Raw genomic sequence first — 19,021 nt, 5'->3', positions numbered from 1 at the left:
TCATTTTTTATTTCCTTAATTAATTGACTTTTCGTTTCATCTTCTCCTGCTTACTTTGGGTCTCATTTGCTCTTTTTGTTTTAGCTCCTTAAGGTAAAATTTGAAGTCATTAATTTGAGAAATTTCTTTCTTGACACTGGCCTTTCGTGCTAGATTTCCCCAAAGCACTGTGTTGGCCGAATCCCACAAATTTTTAACTTTCATTTTGTTCAAAACCCTAATTGTCCTCCTGATTTCTCCTATAACCTGAGTTATTTGAAGTGTGTCATTTGGTTTCTAAGTATTTGAGGCTACTCAAGACCTTTCTGCTATTGACCCTCATTTTATGCAGCTGTGGTCAGAGAAAATATTTTATAAAGTGAATTCTTTGGAATTTAGTGACTGGTTTTATGACCCAGATTGTGGGTGATCCTGATAAACGTCCCCATGAATGTGGAGTGTCCCCGCTGCTGGGTGGAGATCGGATGTCAGGGAAAACTGGTTGGCGCAGCCCCAGTTCCCACAGCTTCACTCATCTGTCTCCTTCCGATTGTGGGGGGCGGGGTTGGGCATCTCCACCCTTAATTATAGACTCACCAGGTCTTATAACTTTTGCTTCCCGTAATTTGCAGCTGTTTGGGGGACACAAAAATTTAGGACTGTTACCTCCTTTGGACTCACTGTGAAACGACTGTCCCTAATGTACTTTGGCTCTGAAATCTTTGATATTAAGATACTAACTCCTGAGAAATTCTTCCACTACTGGATTCATGTTGCAGCGGGTATCAGAACTTCCTTTTTTCGGTGGAGCCATAGCCCATCGCTTATCCACCCACCTGGGGACACCTGGGCTGCTCCCACCTTCTGGCTGTCGTAAGAGCCACGCAGCTGTGAACATTGGTCTCAGCTAAGGGGCTGAGACAGTTTCCCGTTTTTTGGGGGGCACATACCAGGCGTGGAACTGTTGGTCTAGACAGTAATTCTGGGAACATGTAAGCCCCTTGCCTGTCTGGGTCCCACACCTCCTTCTAGAAGTCGAGGTGGGCCTGCTCCCCGCCCCCATCTCGTTCTGATCCTTGCATTCCTCCCAGGGTCTAACCCGCTGTGCAGCTCACTTCTAGTCAGCCCAGAAACCCCACTCCAGGGTGCCCACCTCACCTCTTGGTTCCCAGGGGACCTCCCTGCCCCTCAACCTCCCTCCCAGCCTTTGTTCAACTCCCCAGGGTTATGCAAACACTAGGTGTTGCTGTGGAAGTATTTTGCCACGTGGTTCACACCCACAATCAGCTGACTTCAAATAAAGACAAGGTGGGCAGGACACCTCCAAACACTGATGCTCCGGGGAGCAGACCCATAGTTTCCCCGAGGAACAGGAATTCTGGCAAGAGGTGCAAGTCCCCACCACGGCTGCCGGTGGCTCCTTCAAAGGCACCTAACCCAGCGTTTGCTGGGCTCCTGCTGGTTGCCTGTGCTGCCTGCAGGGGCGTCGGGCCTGCCGCGTGGGGAATCGTGTTGGGGGCCCCCCGGGAGCAGAGGGGTTCCCCCCAGGACTCATGGGGACAAAGCCCAGAGGCCACGCAGCTCAGGGGTTTAGTCCCTGAACACCCCAAAGAGAGCAACATTTTGACGGAGTTGATGTAAGAATGAAACACGTCCAGACAAGGTTCTTTGAACTGACAGTTATAGTAAATTTCAAAATCTGAGCAGCAACGTGAATCATGTTTCTTGAAAAAAGTTAACAGAGAACAGAGTGGGTGCCCGGCGCCCGCTGCTCGCTGCATCACGGCCGGCGGCTCGCCCGGCTGCCCCAGGACGGCCCTGGCGGCTCCCCAGCGACGCAATAAATAGAATCCAAACCGAGACCGCGAACCGCACGCCCCGCACAGGCCGCAGGTGGCGGGGGCTCGCAGGCCACGCCTGGCTCGGCCGACTCTTCACAGACCAGGCAGGTCTCCAAGCCGGGGGCGCGGGTCCTGGCCCCGCACCTGCGTGCGAGGCGGCGGCCGAGGGGGCCGCGCGGGGTCAGTCCTACTTCTAGCGGCCGCGTGGGCGGCGGCGCGGGGCGGGGCGGGCTAGCCCTCCCGCACGCTGACGCGCGGCTCGGCCAGGGAGCTGCGCATGATACCGACGATGGCCTCGAGGCCGCTGCCCTCCAGCAGCGTGCGGTGGTCCCCCTCGATGACGTGCACCGACACCTTGCCGTCGCACACCTGCGACAGGTTGTAGTCGGCGCCCAGGTCCTCGCCCTGCGCGCCGCCGGTCTTGGCGCGCAGCAGGGTCACGTTGCCGTGGTAGGTGGCCCGCGGCGCGTACTGCTCGGCGGCGCGCAGCTTGTGGTAGAAGGAGCGCGCGGCGAAGGTGAGCGCGCGGCGGTCCAGGTCCGCGTGGCTCTGCGTGATGATGTCCACAGCGGCCACCACGCGCTCCTCCAGGCCCGCGAGGGGCAGCAGCGCCTCCAGCACCTGCGGGACAAGACTCGAGTGGGCGCCTGTGCGGCGCGGGCGGGCCCCGCCCCGGCCACCCCGGCCGCCCCGCCCGGCGCGGGACGCACCCTGCTGTGCTCGGCGTCCGTGAACTGCTGCACGAAGAAGCACATGGCCTCGGTCTCAGCCTCCCCTTCGCAGCCCGGCGTCAGCTTCGCGCGGTAGCTCTGCAGAGGGAAGAGGGGCTCTGTAGAGGAGAGGGGACCCGACTGGGGCCCAGGCCGGGCCCTGGGGTGCCGCTCCCACCTGCGTGTAGGCCAGCACGAAGGAATGCGAGCCGTCGAACAGGAAGAGCGTGGGCGCCGGGCTCTGCTGCGCCTGCAGCTGCGAGCACATCTCGAAGGCCACGCAGGCCCCGTAGGAGTAGCCGGCGATGCGGTAGGGCCCCTCCGGCTGCACCTGCCGGATGCACTGGATGTAGTAGGCAGCCAGGCTCTGGATGCTGTCCAGGGGTGCGGCTGCAGGAGTAGAGGCTGTGTGGGTGGGCGGCCCAGGGCCCGTCCCCAGGCCCACCACCCTCCTTGTTGGACACGGAGGCAGCCACGCAGGACCCAGACTAACCCCGGGTGCACTGAATGCCATAGGTGGGGATGCTGAGCTTGGAGGCCAGGCTGTGGAACACGGCGGTGGAGCCCTCGATGGGGTGCACCAGGAACAGGGGCCTCTCGGAGTTCTGTACTGAGTTGAGCCGCGTCAAGGTCGGGCCCTCGGGGTTCACCAGCAGGGCGCTCAGGTTCAGCAGGGCCTGCTGCCGCGAGCTGTCCTCCTTGGGTGTGGAGGCCACCAGCTCTGTGGGGAGGGGCAGATGGCAGCAGTGTCCACAGGTTCGCGCACACAAACACACAGACACGCACATGCACACACTCACACACCTGGCTCCAGCTGCTGCTAGTCAGGAGTAGGGCAAGGCTCTGGGCCCCAAGGGAGCACTGTGGAAGGGGCCAGGTAAAGGAGCCCTGACCTGGGGGGTCCAGCTGCCTACAGGCCAGGAACACCAAAGGGGGCGGAGTTGTGCTGCTCCTGAGACACATGCCCCATATCCCAGAAAAAGGTTGGGCCAGGAGGCCTAGGAACCCCCCCTTCTCCCCAGCCGTCCCCTGACCCCACACACCATTCGCTGAGCTGGCCTGTGAGAGCTCTTGAAGCTTCCGGAGCGTGAACTTCTGGATGTCCCGCATGGATAGCACCAGGTCATACTCCCGCTCCAGCATCTGGCGCACCTCAACGCCCATGAGCGAGTCCAGGCCCAGGTCCCCCAGTGAGCTGTCCAGGTTGACAGCAGCCAAGTCTCGGATTCCTGGGGAGAGGTGCTTGGTTGGTAACTTGGGAAGGAGAATGGGGCGGGTGGGTTAGGCCCTTTGTCTTCCCAAAACACTGAGGCCACGGTGACAGCACCAGCCTTCACCCAGCTCTGCAGAGACACTGTGCCTCCCTCTGTGAGCCAGCAGGCAGGCCCCCATGCAGCTGGGGAAGCTGAGGCTGGGGGAGCGGAGTGCCTGCCTGCGGGCAGTGCGGTCCCTCACCCAGGATGTGAGCCACGGACTTCAGCAGGTTGTGCTGGCTGTCGCCATCCCCTCGGGCTGCCACCTCCTTCTCTGCCAGCACAAAGCTGCTCAGGACGGGGTGGGGCTGGTTCAGGAACAGATCCAGCACCTCCAGGCAGGAGGTGATGCGCTGGGGCAGTGTCCCGCCGATGACTGTGTCGTTGTCGCCCATCCTCTCCAGGATGATGCCCACGTCGCCAATGCTGCCCCACTGCACAGCGAGGCCTACAGACGAGGAGGGCCGGGTCAGGGGCGTCCGCGGGGGGAGGGCGGCCAGGGGAGCGGCAGGGCAGTGGCGGAGGCCTACCTGGGAGGCCCTCGTGCCTGCGCACCTCACATATGCGCTCCATGGTGGAGTTGGCGAAGCCGTAGTTGGTCTGACCCATGTTACCACGCCCACAGCTCACCGAGGAGAAGGCCACGAAGTAGTCCAGCTCGGGGCATGCCTCGCGGGTCACCCTGTGGGTGCTTGGGTCACTCCCTGGCCAGCTGCCCCTGCCCACCCCAATGGAGCCTCAACTCTGCCCCCAGCAGAGGTCTGTGGCCTGGACCCTGGGCCACCATGTGGGAGGGAATGGGGAGTGGCGGGAGAGTGTGCAGGCTGGGAATGGGGAGTGTGCAGGCTGCTCCCTGCACACTCTGGGCCAGAGTTGGCTGCACTGCCTGGGGTGGGGGCCACATGCCCACCTGTCCAGGTTCAGGGTGCCGCTGTACTTGGGCTTGCTGACGTCTTGGAAGAGCTCTGGAGTCTGGTTCTCCAGCATGGCATCCCTCAGGACCTGGGGGAGAGGCATCCTCAGTGCTGCCTGGCCCAGGGCTTCAGAGAGCTCGGCCAGGGGACCTTCCTGGGGTGGCTGGCTCTGGCCTCTTCAGAGCAGCACTCACCATGGCCAGGTTGAAGACGCCTCCGACAGGCCCGAGCTGTGTGGCCTCGGCGATGAGGCCCCGAGCCCCGTCCAGAGAGCTGATGTTGCTGGTAGACACTAGGACCTGCACACCCTGGCGCTGCCACTTACGGACTTGCTTGGCCTGGTAGCCTATGAGGCAGCAAGGCCAGGAAAATCAGGGCTCCGTCTACCTAGCTCTGGTGTCCTTGGAGCACACTAGGGAGGGGATGACCAGAAGGGCACTCCTCCTACTGCCTGCCAACCACCACACACGCCCTAAGGCCCGCTCACCTGTGCGGATGCCAGAGCGGGAGGTCAGCACGAGCTTCTGGGCCCCTCGCAGCACAAGCCACTGAGCCAGCTCAAGGCCAAAGCCACCCAGGCCCCCGGCGATGATGTAGCTCTTATGGGCGAGGCAGAAGGTCTTGGATATAGCTGCCATCAGGGTGGGCTTGGGCCTGTGCAGCACAGCACCCTGCTCCTCCTCACGCACCTGCAGCCCAAGCAGCATGGCTCACGCATTGCCCACAGGTCCAGGCTGGGGCTGGGCGCCCAGGGTCCCCCTCTCACCTGCACAAGCACTTTGCCGATGTGCTTCCCCTGCGCCATGTAGCGGAAGGCATCCTCCACCTGGTCCTTGGGGAACACGGTGCACTTGAGGGGCTGCACCACGCCTTCCTGGATGCCTGTACGCAGCAGCTCTGCCACCTCCTGCCAGTGAGTGGCACTGGCCGCTTCAAAGAGCGAGTCCAGCAGGATCCCGTGGAAAGTCACGTTCTTTAGGAAAATGGCCATGCCTGCAGGGGCGATGAGTGTGCTCACCACTCGGCTCACAGCCTGTCTCGTGGACCCCACCTTGCCCCCAGCCCCCGACCCGTCTGCTGCCTGGCCTCACCCAGTGGGTGGTTTTTGAAAAGGTCAAATTTGCCTATTTCCAGAAAGCGGCCATGCTGGGCCAGGCACCGCACACTGGCCTGCAGCTTCTCTTCCGCCAGGGAGTTCAGGACCAGGTCCACACCTGGTGGGGGTGACAGGAGGGGTTATTATGGTCACAACCACCCTTGGGCACCCCCACTAGTCCAGACGACCAGAAACTGCCTGGGCCAGTGTCTTCAGCTCAGCCAGTAGGGAGGGAGAATGGGGGAGGAGGGCTGGAGTACGGGCGCATGGCAGATGGTAGGTGCTGGGAGGTCAGGAGGCTGCTGGGTGCCTGAGAGCACACACCCTTCCCGGCCGTGTGCTGAAGCACGTGCTGCTCGAAGGACGTGTCCCTGGAGTTTGCGAAGCTGCTGTCATTGAGCTGCGGGAACCTGGCCTGGAGGTACGCCCGCTTCTCGGCTGACCCTAATGGGGGAGAGGTGCCAGCTGGTGAGCCTGGCTATGTGGCTGGAGGGGCAGCCCTGGGCTTGGGAAGGGCCGGCTAGCTCACCTACGGTGGTGAAGACGCGGCAGCCCAGGCTGAGGGCGATGGCGATGGCAGCCTGGCCCACACCGCCCGAGCCTGAGTGGATGAGCAAGGTCTCCCCACGCTGCAAGCGCCCCCGCACCACCAGCGAGTAGTAGGCAGTGGTGTAGACGACAGGCACTGAGGCTGCCTCCTTCAGGGTCCTGCAGGTACAGTGCACGGGGTCACTTGGGCCTGACCCCCAGTCACCTCTGCATGGGCCCCAGCTCACAGCCAGACTGACTCACCAGCTGGAGGGGACATCCCACAGGAAGTTCTCAGACAGCAGAACTGAGGTGGCCAAGCCTTGGGCGGGCACCAGCCCCATGACGCGCTTGCCGCTGGGGTCTCGGCCAGAGAACTCCATGCCCAGCAGGCAACCCTGGGAGGCCGATTTCCCTGGGGGCAGACAGTAGGTGAGCCCACATCTCCCAGATCCTGAGCACTTTGGGCAAGGACCCCGTCTCCCTTCCAGGTCCTGGTCCCTGGGGCCTGTGCTCTGCCCCACCCCTGCCCCTGCCCCCTGCTGCCCGCACCTGGGATGGCGTCAGGGGACAGCTTGCCCGTGGCCAGCATGATGTCCCGGAAGTTGAGGGAGGCATAGTAGACGGTGCAGAGATGGACGCCGGGGGCCGGGGCGTGGCGCAGTGGGGAGCAGACCCAGCGGATGGAGGACAGGTCCCCGCAGGTGAGGACATTGACGAAGGCGTGCTCCGTCTGCTCCTCTGGCTGACCTGGGGAACAACAGGAAGCAGGGCTACTAGGGGGCCATGTGTGGCCCAGGCTGGGTGGGATCCCCAGCCCCTTCTCATCCACTCAGTGGCAAAAGAGGAGCCTGGGGGGGCTCACCGTGCTCCAGTGGGAAGTGGCGGAAGGTCCCCCAGGCCCCGTCCCGGTAGACGTTCATCGCCAGGTCCCCCTGCAGCACCTTCTGCAGCTCTGCAGAGCTTGGGTCCAGCTTGGGGATGGGGGACGTGCTGCTGAGGTTGGACACCAGGATGCACCTGTGGGCAGCCAAACCAGTGAGAGGAGGCAGCGCTGGATGGGGAGGGTAGGGAGGGGCTGATGGCGGGAGGCAGGGAAGCATAGCTCGGTGGCATCTCTCACCGGACCCGGTGGCTGCCAGGCTCCTTGCGGAGACAGTTGACCATTCCAACGATGCCCGAGGTGGAGCAGCCAGTGGCTGTCAGCCACACGGGCTGGGAGGAGGAGTTGGCCAGAATGTCCTGCAGGACGAGGGGAGGGTTGGTCTCTGGGGAGGGGGGGGGGGGTGCCTGGGCCCACCTGTGCAGTAATGAGGCGCCTGGGCCTGGGCCCGGGCACTGGCAGGGACTAACCTTGAGTGAGTCTACCCATTGGAAGCTGGTGTCCTCCACCGGCAGAAAGATGGGTCTGTCGTGTCGGGCTGGTCGGCGGCACAGGAAGAGCACAGAGCCATAGAACGACTGCTTCAAGGCCACCAGGTGCAGGGACGCCCCAGCAAACAGGCCCTCCCATTCCTCCTGGCTCAGGAGGCTCTGCCCGCCTGGCTTCGGCTCAGGACAGGTCAGGAAGGCGACTGTCTCCCCTAGGGGGTGTCCCCTGAGCAGGGTGTGCAGCAGGAGGAAGCCCCCCTCCTTGATGGCGGCTGCCATGTTGCCGAGGGCTGTAGCCGGGTTGCTAAGGGTGGCCACCGCACAGTTACACACCAGGAGGTCAGCAGCGCCCAGGCTGTTGGGGGCGGGATCTGCAGGGTCCCACTGGCCCTGGGCCACGCCATGCTGCTGCAGCGTGGCGTGGGCAGACTCCAGGGCCTGAGGGTGGCGGTCAGTGGCCGTGTAGTCCAGTTGCAGCATGGGCTGGGTGTTAAGCAGTGCGGGGATGCGGGAGTATAGGTGGCCGTCACCAGCCAGCACCTGGGGGGGAACGAGAGATTTCTAGACTGGCTGCCCCCTTGGCAGACAGACCCAGGCTGGTTGAACATATGCCAGAAAGGCCTACCCAGCCACCCGTCTGCAGCATCTCCATGTCCCTTCTCCCCCAGTGGGGGGCAGGGGCAATGGAGACGGTGGTCGCGAAGTCTTGAGTGGGCCATTTCACACTGGGCCTGCTCAGACCTGGCCCATGGCCGACTGCCCTGCTCAGCACCCACCTCCACCACCTTCATCCGCAGGCTGGTCACATTCTCCAGGGCAGTGTCCACGCAGGCCTTGAGCGCCGGGGAGTTAAGGAGACCACTGAGCAGCGGGTCATTATGCAGCAAGGGCTTCTCCTGGGCCAGCACCTGGCCCAGCTCCAGCTGCAGGTTCCCGTTCAGCTGCAGCTGGCAGGCGGATGCCAGCAGCCGAGCCAGGCCCTGCTGTGGGGGCTTCCTGGGGGCCTGCACTCCATCTAGCCCAGGCACTATCATCTTCAGCCCCTGTTGGGCCACCTTGGTCTGCAACACCTGTGCCAACCCTGGGGAGGGGAAGACAGGCATTAGGAAGGGGCTTCAGCTGGGCTGGTGTCCCAGGATCCCAGGGCAGGAGGTGTCCGACTGGAGCAGGGACTTGGGGGAACCAGGACCCATGTGGCCCCATCCTCAGGGCGTACTGCCCAGCCCTGCCCACCAAAGAGATGGAGGAACGGAGTGGGCAGCCCAGCTGTCCAGGGCTCAGAACTGGCGTTGACCATTTAGGGCCTGAGAACAGACTGCTGTGTCCCCAACTAAGGCATGAGCCCCACAAAGGGTGGATCTCCACAGACAGTGAGTTCAGTGACCTGAGGTCACCACCTGCTGCCCTGTCCCCCACCCATCAGCACAGGTGAGCCCTCTCATGCCTGAGGAACACGCCTAAGCAGCTGGGCTGGGTGTTGGGCACAGCTATGAGGGATGAGATTTGTTATCTTTGAGCCCCAGGCCCCCTCGGAAGACTGGGGCATGCAAAACTAGACCAGGTCCCAGTGACAGGCTGTGTGGGGAGGTGATGAGCTCCCCATCACCAGCAGTGTGAGAGGCTGGTGCACAGGGGCCGGAAGGGGGCCTCACCACTGCACAGCTGCAGCTCCTCCTGCAGTGCCATGTTCCCTGCCAGGCACCTGCTCTCCACATTTGGCGTGAAGCAGAACTTCTCCAGGATGGGGGTGAACTCATGTGGCCGGCGCGGGGCCACTGAGGTGTGGAGTCTTGAGATCAGGACGCCCCCAGCCACCATGCTGCTCAGATAGCTGTTCACCACCACGTCGACCACTGTGGGGACATGCCGGTGAGTGTGGGCAGTGCCATGGGGCACAGTGTGGGCGCAAAGGTATGTGGGGGCTGTGCTACCTTGGGTCTTGCCCAAGCTATACACCTTCCGCCAGTGGGTGGCGGGGTCGATGTGGATGGCAGTGACGCGGGTGGGCAGGCGCATGCTGCGCTGGTCGGAGCTCAGGATGGTTATCTGCAACATGCTGTCCAGGAAGGTCACCCAGTTGTCCTTCCACAGTAGCCGGCCAGTGTTGCCTGTGGAAGAGGGGCCGTCGGCGCGTGGGGTCAGGTCTCATGCAGCTCATCCGCCTATGACTTCCCACCCTCCACCGGGTTCAACTACGTGCTTAGGCAGCAGGAGAGGCCAGTCTGGCCTCAGAGGTGGCCCCAGAGCTCGTGCCCACCTTCGAGGCTGGCCTCAAGGATGTTCTGGAAGTGTGGGCCATAGTCGTAGCCACGCAGCCGCAGCTCCTTGTACACGTCGCCCTGGGTCAAGCGGAATGTGGCCATTGGGTCTGCTGGGTCTGCAGCATCCACACTGTTCCCGTTGTCAAAGAGCTTGGGATCAGGGTCCTCCCACTGGTACACCTTCCCTGTGGGGAGGGTGGCAGGAGGGCCTGAGGGCTGGGGAGAACCAGGCTGGGAACCAGGGAACCACCCAGAGGTTCGTGGGAACCTGGTAGCCTCAATGCCCCTGCTCACCGCTCACAATCAGGTTGCCGCTCTGAGACACCTCGAAGGTGTGAGAGGCCTCCAGAAGCCTCACCTCCAGGGGCACAGTCCCTGTGGGCAGTAGGATCAGAGGTTAGCACCAGGGGTCAGGGGTCACCGGTCAGCACGCCCCCCACAGCCCCTCTCGGCCACCCCGCCTCACCTGTTTTGGGCAGGATGGTGGCCTGGTGCAGAGTCACGTCCTCAAAAACCACAGGCATCTGCTCCATGTTTTGGCCCAGGGCGCGAGCCAGCGTCCTCCAGACCAGGCACAGGTAGCCGGTGGTCGGGAAGATGACCCGGCCATCAATGCGGTGGTCCGTCAGGTAGTGGTTGGGGGACTCGGGGCTGGGGTCTGCAGGGGCACAGGCTTCAGAACCATGCTCAGGAGAGAGGAGCCGAGCCCCTTACCCTCCGCCCACAGGCTCACCGATGTTGTAGATGGTGGCAGAGGAGCTGCCGGAGCCGTTGGGGAAGTCCTCGGCTGCAGGCACGTCCCAGGTCTGGCTGTGGTCCCATTTGATGCGGGGGGAGATGAGGGGGGTGCCCCGGGGAGCTGGGAACTCCACAGGCGGGAACAGGCCGTTGGGGTTGATGTTAATGCTGGGGGTGGGGGAGTATGTTAGGGGCACACCTGGCCCTGGGACCACTCTGTCACACCCACTGCCAACCGTCTTCCCTAAGACACCAGAGACCACCAAGATGGGGTGTGGGCCTTGCCATCTCTTGTGGAGAAGTACAGTGTGGACCACCCAGGGGGCCTGGGATCCCCCAGAGTCGGGTAGGGGCATAGACCCACCCAGCCAGGTGCAGCCGGCCCATGTTGCTGAGGAAGAGCTGCAGGTTGTCCGCGTGGCCTTTCTTCATCAGGGGGATGATGGTGCAGCTTGGCTTGAGGCCTCTCTTCAGCACAGCCTGCAGAGAACAGTCCAGCCGGGGTCCTTGACTGGCATCCACCCGCCCACACTTCCTGTGCCCACAAGGCTGAGCCCAGGCGCGGATCCTCGGTCTCTCTCGGACCCCCGAGAGCCCCTCCCCTCCCGGAGCCCGCAGACCCGGCCCCAGGCGCACACCTGCAGCAGGGCGTGGGGGGCGATCTCCAGCACCACGGCGTGCTCCGGCACATGCAGCAGCGCTTCCTGGAACAGCACGGGGCTCACCAGGTTGTTGACGTTGTACTCGGCGGAGAGCGTGCGGGCCAGGCTGCCCTGCCACTGGGCCTCTGGGATGGAGGTGCTGAGCCAGCGTGCGGAGCGGGGCCGTGGGTCACGGATCACCTGCGCACAGGGCCTCTGGGTCAGCGCTGGGGTGCTCGGCCCACTGCCCGACCTCTGCAGGCCCCTCCAGGCCGCCCCGTGGGAGGCCAGCCCACCTTCTTGAGCTCCCGCAGCAGCAAGGGGGCGATGCCCTCCATGAAGTAGGAGTGGAAAGCGAAGCCACCTGTCCGCACCTCCTTGGCAAACACACCCTCCTGTTTCAGCTGCTCCACAAACTTGGACATTGAGGCCTGGGAAGGACAGGGCGGGGTGATGGGCAGGGTGAGGGGGCAGTGATGGTCCTGGGCTGTGCACTGGCCCCTCATGCAGAGCTGACCCTGAGGGTCGGGGAGGGGACTTGAGACCCAGGCCTGTCTCCCAGTGCACACCTGAGGTCCTGAGATGGTCACGGTGTCCTCAGAGTTGTGGCACGCAGGCACGATGCCAGGGGGACAGCGCTGCTTGCACTCCTCCCAGGACAAGCCTGTGGGCAAGGTGGCCTCAGAGGGCGGCATAATGACCGGGCTCGGTAATGACAGCCGCGAAGAAAGCAGCCTTTATGAGGCACTACCCCCAACCCCAGCCCCGCTTCATCCCAAGTAGAGGCGTCATTACCACCAGCCCACGGGTCTCCCTCCGTCAGTCACGACACTCACGGCTCCTTCCGCCTGTGAGTGGGAGCCAAGACGAGGGACCCAACACTCTGTCAAAAGTCCCATGGACTCAGCTCAGGCTCAGGTGACCGCCACACTGGCCAGTACTGATGGCCACCAGGAGGTGTGCTGGGCACAGAGTCCCCCCAGGCCCCCCACGTCTGCCCCTCGGGCCCCAGCAGCACCGAGCAACACCCACCCACAGCCGCCATGGCCCCCGGCGGGAGGTTGGCCTCCTTGATGCACTGGCCCCTCCAGTAGGCGGAGAGGATGGCCTCTTCCTGAGAGAGGCAGCCGTCGGCGTAGCCACAAGCCACCTCGCCCAGGGAGTGTCCGATGATGCCGTCCGGCTTCAGGCCCATGGAGGTCAGCAGGCTGATGAGGGCAACCTGGGGTCAGACACATCATCAGACCTGGGGCGAGGCTGGCGCTGTGGGGCTCCTGCCAGGCCCCCAACCCCACCCCGGGGTGCACCTGGATGGCCGTCAGGCTCACGAAAGCGTTGACGGTGTCGTCGAAGGTGGCCTCGTCTGGGCTCAGCAGCAGCTCCGACACCTGCAGGCCCAAGGGCTTCAGGACCTCGTCCGACCGCAGGATGGAGTCTCGGAAGCTGGCCAGGCGCATGAGGCTGAGCCCCATCCCGCGCCACTGCGCGCCCATCCCTGTGCGCAAGAGGTTTCAGGGGCCTGGCCACAGTCCCACTGCCCCATCGCCCGGGGAGGGCCTGGGACAGAACTCACCAGAGCAGATGAACCAGAGTGGGCGCTGGCTGGAGAGCACATGCTGCACCTCCGGGCCACCACCCTCACCGCCCAGCATGGCGTATCCCCGGAAGGGCATGGCGGCGACGGGGGTGACGGCGATGTTGTTGAGCATGCTCACGAAGGCCAGGTTCTGGCTGTGCTGGCGGCCCTGCTCCAGCAGGTCCTGAACGGCCTCAGGGGTGCGCCCGCTGGCCAGCAGCAGACGGGGCAAGGCAGCATGGGGGGCAGGCGCCGGGGGCGGAAGCAGGTTGGGCCGGAGGATGACATGTACGTTGGAGCCCCCGAAGCCAAAGGAGTTCAAGGCTACGTTGCCCCCACGGACAGGCAGGGGTTGGTTCACCACCTGCAACCGCCCGGCCCGCAGCGCGGGGATCTCGGGGTGCGGGCTGTGGAAGTGCAGGTTGGGGGCCCAGAGCCCGTGCTCCAGCGACAGCACCACCTGCAGGCAGAGCGCAGCCCTGAACCCCGAGGCCCACCACGGGCCCTGCGGCTGTGGCGTCCCGCGCTCCCACACCTGCCCCAGCACACCACAGGCGTCCACCTCGAGACCCCTCCCCTCTCGGGGCTTTATGTCCTCACCACCTCCTAGGGCGACTGGACGGAACGTAAAGGCCCCTAAGCCAGGCTCTGTTCAGGTCTGACACGAGAGCTGCAAACAGGTGACTGCCGCTGGGAGCCTACAGCCTGGGAAGCGCCCTCCCCTTAGGAGCTCAAGCAATGGTAGCCAGGGTACTGTGGGTGACCATTGGTGGGTGTCTCTGCTGGCCACCGAGTCCCCACCTACTGCTCAGGAGGCCGTGGGGATGATCCACCTGGCCAGGGCTGCCCCAGCCGTTTCCTCTCCCTGTGGCCCTGAATGTCGGACCCACAGTGAACCAGGACAGGGGCCAGGCACCCCACAGCCTGACCGAGGGGACCCACCCACCTTGGCCAGAGCTGCCAGCCCCGCGGCAGGCTCCGGGTGCCCCATGTTTGACTTGGTAGACCCGATCAATAGGGGGTCCTGGCGGGTGGCACACAGGGCTCGGTCGATGGCATTCAGCTCCTGTGGGTCGCCCACCTGTGGGGGACACAAAGAGGGTCAGGACTGCAACTGGGCAGCCAGGTAGAGGGTGTGAGTGGGGTCTCACCTTGGTCCCCGTGCCGTGGGCTTCGACGTACTCCAGGGACTTGGGGGTCACCCCGGCTGGCTCATACAGGGAGCGCATGAGCTGCTCCTGGGCCTCTCCAGACGGGAAGGTCACACCTGTGGGAAGGGCCAGGGCTGAGCACTCCACGCACCGAGCAGCAGTGGGGTCCCTCGCCTGTTCCAGCTGCTCCCACCTTGCTCCTTGGCGCCGTCTGTGTTTGTGCCAGAGTTCAGGATGGTAGCGTACACCCGCCGGGCCAGGGACTTCTTGGTCAGTAGGACAGCCACCACGGCCTCTGCGCGGCAGTACCCGTTCCCTGAGGGCAGAGGGTGGCTCAGGGGTGGCGGGGGGCCTGGGCTGGTGTCAGGGGAGGCGGGGGGGTGCCGCCCTTGCTCTGGGCCTCCACCCCATGCCCAGAGTCCTCACCAGCCTCATCGAAGGACTTGCAGGCGCCCTCGGGGCTGAGCATGCCCAGCTTCATGAACTGCACAGAAGTGTTGGGCTTGAGCAGGATGTTGATGCCACCCACGAGGGCCACCGGGCACTCCCCGCTGAGGATGGCCTGGTAGGCGTTGTGCATGGCCAGCAGGCTGGAGGAGCAGGCCGAGTCCAGAGCGATGCTGGGCCCTGCAGCCAAGGGCAAGGAGCAGGGGTGTAAGGCCCTCGGGGCCCCACCGGCCTTCCAGGGGGTGGGGAGGCCAAGGCTGGAAGGGACTCGCTGGTGGTGGGCCCATGCCCCACTGCGGGCACCCACCTTTGAAGTCGAAGAAATAGGAGAGGCGGTTGGCCATCATGGCTCGCTGGCAGCCCACCATGCTGTAGCCCACGAGCGTCTCAGGGTCTCGGCTCAGGGCCTCAGAGGCCTCGGAGCCGCTCACGCCCACCCAGACGCCGGTGTTGGTCCCCCGGAGGGAGGCCGGGTTGATGCCTGCGGGAAGCAGCAGTCAGAGTGCTGGGTCTCCCCTGCCCACTGCCCAGCCCTGGAGAGTAAGGCCCCCCTCAGCCTCTCTGGCTTGGGTGAGGGGGAGGTCCACCTTAGCCTGACCAGAGGTGCCAGGCAGGGCAAGCCCAGGGAAGGCTGAGACAGAGAACCAGGTCACAAAAAACTGGGGCCTCAGGGGTGGGGGACCAGGGGGAGGTGGTGCGAGGTGGGGCTCCAGGCTCTGGGTCAGGCAGCAGTCAAAGACAGACAGAAGTGAGGACAGAGGGCGGCATTGTCCCCAGGCTACTCCCCTGGCCCCTGGTGTCACTGGCAGAGTCTGGCGAGCCCCGAGGGCCAATGAGCACCCAAGCCTCAAGGGCGGCCTGCCTGGGACAGGCGAGATAAGGAGACAGAGGGAGACAAAAGCTGAGTGTCCAGGCCCTTAAGGGAGGGAAGGACCCTGCCAGCCCCAGAGGAGCGGCATCCAAGGTCTCTGGGCAGGGCCTAGGCAGTGGAAGGCCACCAGGGTCTGCCTTCCTCCCTTCCCCACTCGCCAGGAGAGGTGTGTATGTCTATGACCTGTTCCGCTCGGTGTCGACCCCAGGGGCTGGCTAGCACCTGCTGACCAAAGGCAAGAGTGGGTGGCCCCCAGGCTCCCTATCAGGGCCGGCCACCTACCCCTTCTCTTGGGTGGGTGGGCACAGCAAGGAAAGATCTGTGCCCCAGAACAAGGGACAGTTTACCTCTGGGCTAGACACAACCCAGGGTAGGGGTCCTGGGGGCTGGGGCGCTATCCCCTACTTGCCCAGCACCGGCCCTCACCCCAAGATCAGCCCTCGGATGGGAGTAAGGAAACTGGGGCATCAGGGCACGCCCAGGACACCTTGGGCCCATTGTGAAACCAGACCTGCCCAAGGGCCCACGCCTCCAGAGCTTCAGGCATGGCAGCCCCAATTGGGGACAGAGAGAGCCCGGCTGGGGCCCCTCCCCCGGGACCGTCAGTGCTGTTTTACTCCGAATATGTGCTGTTTTTAGAAGCAAAAACATGAGGACACTGACACTTTGTGACCCCAGGTTGGCCACTGGCCTCCAGGCGACCCACCTCCATCTACAATGGCCTCGTAGGCGACTTCCAGCAGCAGGCGCAGTTGGGGGTCCATCGTGTGTGCCTGCTTGGCATGGACCCCGAAGAATGTGGCATCGAACTTGGACAGGTCCTTCAGTTTGCCAGACCGCCTGGGCAGGCCATAGAGTCCTGCAGACACGGGCAGATGGAAGGCACCCACTGAGGGACGGCACAGGCCCTGAGGGACCAACAGGGAGATTGGTGCTCCCCATAGGGTGGGGAGTGGCCCCGGGTAGAGGTGTCTCCTGCAGCCCCCTGCTGTCCTGGCTGCAGACCCTCCGCCTGGCCTCCACTGGGCTAGGCTTCACCATGCTGACTCACACCCTGCAGATCAGGTAGAACAGCTCTGCGCAAGAGCCTACTAGGTGTGAGGGAGTCAAACCAGCTTCCCCAGAGAGCCGGCATCTTATCTAACCTCCGACATGTGGGCAGCAGTGGCCACCGGCTCTGCAGGGACAGGGTGGTGGGTGGATGGGGGTGCTGACCCACTTGGCGTTACCCTGGCCCTGCCCCTGCCCCCCAGTTCTGGACCCCCGCAGGTCCTCTAACTCAGCTGTAGAACAGGCAAGGATGCACACCAGGGTCGGAGCCAGACCCCACTCGGGCTCCATCTCCAGGAAGTCGGCCGGCAGCCCCAGGCAGGACGGACAGGCGGACACGCTGAACCCACTGCCCACTCACCAGCCTTCCACCGCCTGTCGTTGTCTGTCACCATGTCCACACCGCCAATGAGGTTGGCCCAGAACTCCTCCAGGTTCTCTGACTCGGGCAGCTTCCCAGATATGCCAGCAATCACCACCTCCTCCATGCTGCTCTCTGCAGGGCCCGGACACTGGTCAGATTGGCCCCACACCACCAGACCACAGCCCTCCTGTCACCAGCTTCCTAAGCCCCACAGCACATGCCCTCCTCCACCTGGCCCACCCATGGGTCTGAGAGCAGCAGCTCAGAAAGCCCCAGACCAAAGGCCAGAAGGCGCAGACTGGCGTCCTGGGTGTGTGAGTGGTGGGGGGTCAACTCTGGTCCAGCAGGTTCACAGCTTTCATGGGGCCTTGGCACTGGTCTGTCACACCTGGGGCCCCAACCTGGGGTGACCCCATCATGGCCCTGCTGCCCCATGCCCACCTCCCAGCAGCCAGTGGTCTCTGCAACCTCCTGCTGCAGTGCCTGCCCCCCCCCCAGGGCCATCCAGAGAAGAGCCCAAACCCTTCCCAGCCTGCTAAAAGCTAGCACAGGAAACCGAGCGGGCCAGGGAGAAAGGGCACCAAAGCCTGAGGGAGGGAAAAGTGGGGGGTGGGGAAGACTCCAGTCCACACTGAGAAGCCACAAAGTCAGCACCCCAGGCTGTCCTCCATGCCCCGCTGCCAGGACTTGGGAGGGACCCAGGAGGGACAGCCTGAGCACTGCGGATGCCAAGGCCTGGCAGGGCTTTGGGGGAAAGGTGGCCTGCACCCCATGTGGGCCGACCTGGAGAACCAAGTGCTGCTCATGCCTACACACCCGTGCAGGTGAGGCCCCGGGACACTGCTCGCTTACCTCTCCACCTGGCCTGCCTGACCAACCGCTTGGCATTGCCCTGGCCCTGCCCCCCAGCTCTGGACCCCCGCAGGTCCCCTAACTCAGCTGTAAGCGGGCACCGATGCACAGCAGGGCCCACTCGGCCTCCCAGGGCCCCAGCCCAGACCCCACTCGGGCTCCATCCCCGGGAGGAGCCGGCAGCCCAGGCAGCACGGGGGCCGCGCGCTGAGCAGGCCTAACCCTAACCCTACCCCTACCCCTACCCCTAAGCCTAAGCCTAAGCCTAAGCCTACCCCTACCCCTAACCCCACCCTACCCCTAGCCCGGCCCGCCCCCGCCAAGCGTGTGGGTCTGCGAGGGGGGTCCTGTGCAGCCCCTTAGGAAGGGGGCCAAGGCCCCGCGGCCTCCTGGTGCTAATGACCGCCGGGCCCACCGCCCTCGGCCCTCCCAGGTCTCGGAGCGCCGGCCCGAGGACGGAGGGGAGCGCCGACTTCCTCGGGCGGCCGCCGCCCCCGCGCAGAATAAAGGGCCTCGGCCGGCCGGGCGGCCCGCGCGCCCCGGAGCGCGGCTCCGTTCTCTCTACTTGCTATTCAGGCCGAGTCCCGCGGCCCGGGCGCGGTGGGGGCGGGTGGGGACCCCCGCCGCGCGCCCCGCCCCGCCGCGCCCGCGGAGCGCTCATCCCTCAACTTCGGGGGCTCGCGGCTGCGCCCACGTGGTGGGAACCGGTCCCCACCCGCCCCGGGGCCCCTCGGCCGCCTCCCTGCCTCCTCCCCGGCCCCCCGCGGGGATGAGAAGGCGCCCGGCCGGGCTGGGCCTCGGCTACCCGGAGTCGGGGGGGCCGCCGCGAGTGGAGGGGCTCAGGGCCCAGCCCCACGGAGACCTTTGTGGGCGCTGAGGCCGGGCGCGCCCCGGGCGGCGGGGCCCCTGCCGGCCCCGGCCCACCCGAGGCCAAAATGGCTGTTCGCGGCGCTCCCGGCGTGCGCCCCTCGCCGCCGGCCCCGGACGCTCCGCGGTGGCTCGCGCACCAGACGGGGGCTCGGACCGAGAGACCCGGGCGGCCACGCGGAGCGACCCTTCTTCCCCGCGGGCGGACCGTGCGCGCCCCGGGCCGGGGGTGACGGCCGGCGGGTCCCCGGAGCCCGGCCCGCCGCGGTACCTGGTCTGGGCGCGGGCAGAGCGGGCGGGCGGGCGGGCGGCGGAGCGCGAGGATGGGCGCTGCGGAGGAGGCGAGGCCGGGCCGCTGCCGTCTCTCTGGCTCCCTCTAGGCCGCGCCGCCGCTATTTAACCGCGGCCGTCCCCGCGCGGACACGCCACATGGGCTGACAGCTCGGCTGCGCCGCCCAGGCCAATGAGCGTCGGGGCTGCGCCCCGGGACCCGGCGCGCCGCCGCCAGTGG

General features: G+C 64.9%; 1 protein-coding gene across 1 annotated transcript; it reads right to left on the bottom strand.

Moving 5' to 3' along the window:
• Window positions 1-1,643: 1,643 nt before the first annotated feature.
• On the bottom strand, window positions 1,644-18,886 carry FASN (fatty acid synthase). Its single transcript, XM_081162540.1, has 41 exons — window positions 18,782-18,886; window positions 16,789-16,923; window positions 16,084-16,236; window positions 14,814-14,987; window positions 14,486-14,686; window positions 14,253-14,375; window positions 14,060-14,175; window positions 13,855-13,989; window positions 12,906-13,368; window positions 12,640-12,827; window positions 12,365-12,554; window positions 11,902-11,996; window positions 11,629-11,763; window positions 11,330-11,533; window positions 11,056-11,171; window positions 10,687-10,859; window positions 10,420-10,611; window positions 10,248-10,328; window positions 9,950-10,138; window positions 9,624-9,800; window positions 9,345-9,545; window positions 8,469-8,773; window positions 7,675-8,232; window positions 7,445-7,563; window positions 7,187-7,341; window positions 6,874-7,071; window positions 6,586-6,736; window positions 6,323-6,501; window positions 6,118-6,237; window positions 5,789-5,911; window positions 5,464-5,690; window positions 5,185-5,386; window positions 4,892-5,043; window positions 4,694-4,785; window positions 4,314-4,465; window positions 3,986-4,231; window positions 3,574-3,759; window positions 3,024-3,251; window positions 2,709-2,920; window positions 2,531-2,629; window positions 1,644-2,441 (listed from the first exon to the last, which is right to left on the bottom strand). The coding sequence occupies exons 2-41, from the start codon at window positions 16,913-16,915 to the stop codon at window positions 2,052-2,054; spliced, it is 7,527 nt and encodes a 2,508-aa protein (XP_081018666.1). The 5' UTR covers window positions 16,916-16,923; window positions 18,782-18,886; the 3' UTR covers window positions 1,644-2,051.
• Between the last annotated feature and the right edge of the window lie 135 nt (window positions 18,887-19,021).

This window comes from Miniopterus schreibersii (genome assembly GCF_964146895.1).
Source record: "Miniopterus schreibersii genome assembly, chromosome: 16".
NCBI classification, from domain to species: domain Eukaryota; kingdom Metazoa; phylum Chordata; class Mammalia; order Chiroptera; family Miniopteridae; genus Miniopterus; species Miniopterus schreibersii.
Note: the sequence above shows the minus strand (reverse complement) of the source record. Positions and strands in the feature narration are given on the sequence as shown.

Coding starts and splice junctions, on each gene's coding strand:
- FASN (XM_081162540.1), bottom strand. CDS start 16,915: ATGGAGGAGGTGGTGATTGCTGGCATATCTGGGAAGCTGCCCGAGTCA. Junction 8,774..9,344: donor GGAGCTGCAGCTGTGCAGTG/GTGAGGCCCCCT, acceptor TCCCCTCCCCAG/GGTTGGCACAGGTGTTGCAG. Junction 5,044..5,184: donor CCGCTCTGGCATCCGCACAG/GTGAGCGGGCCT, acceptor GCTGCCTCATAG/GCTACCAGGCCAAGCAAGTC.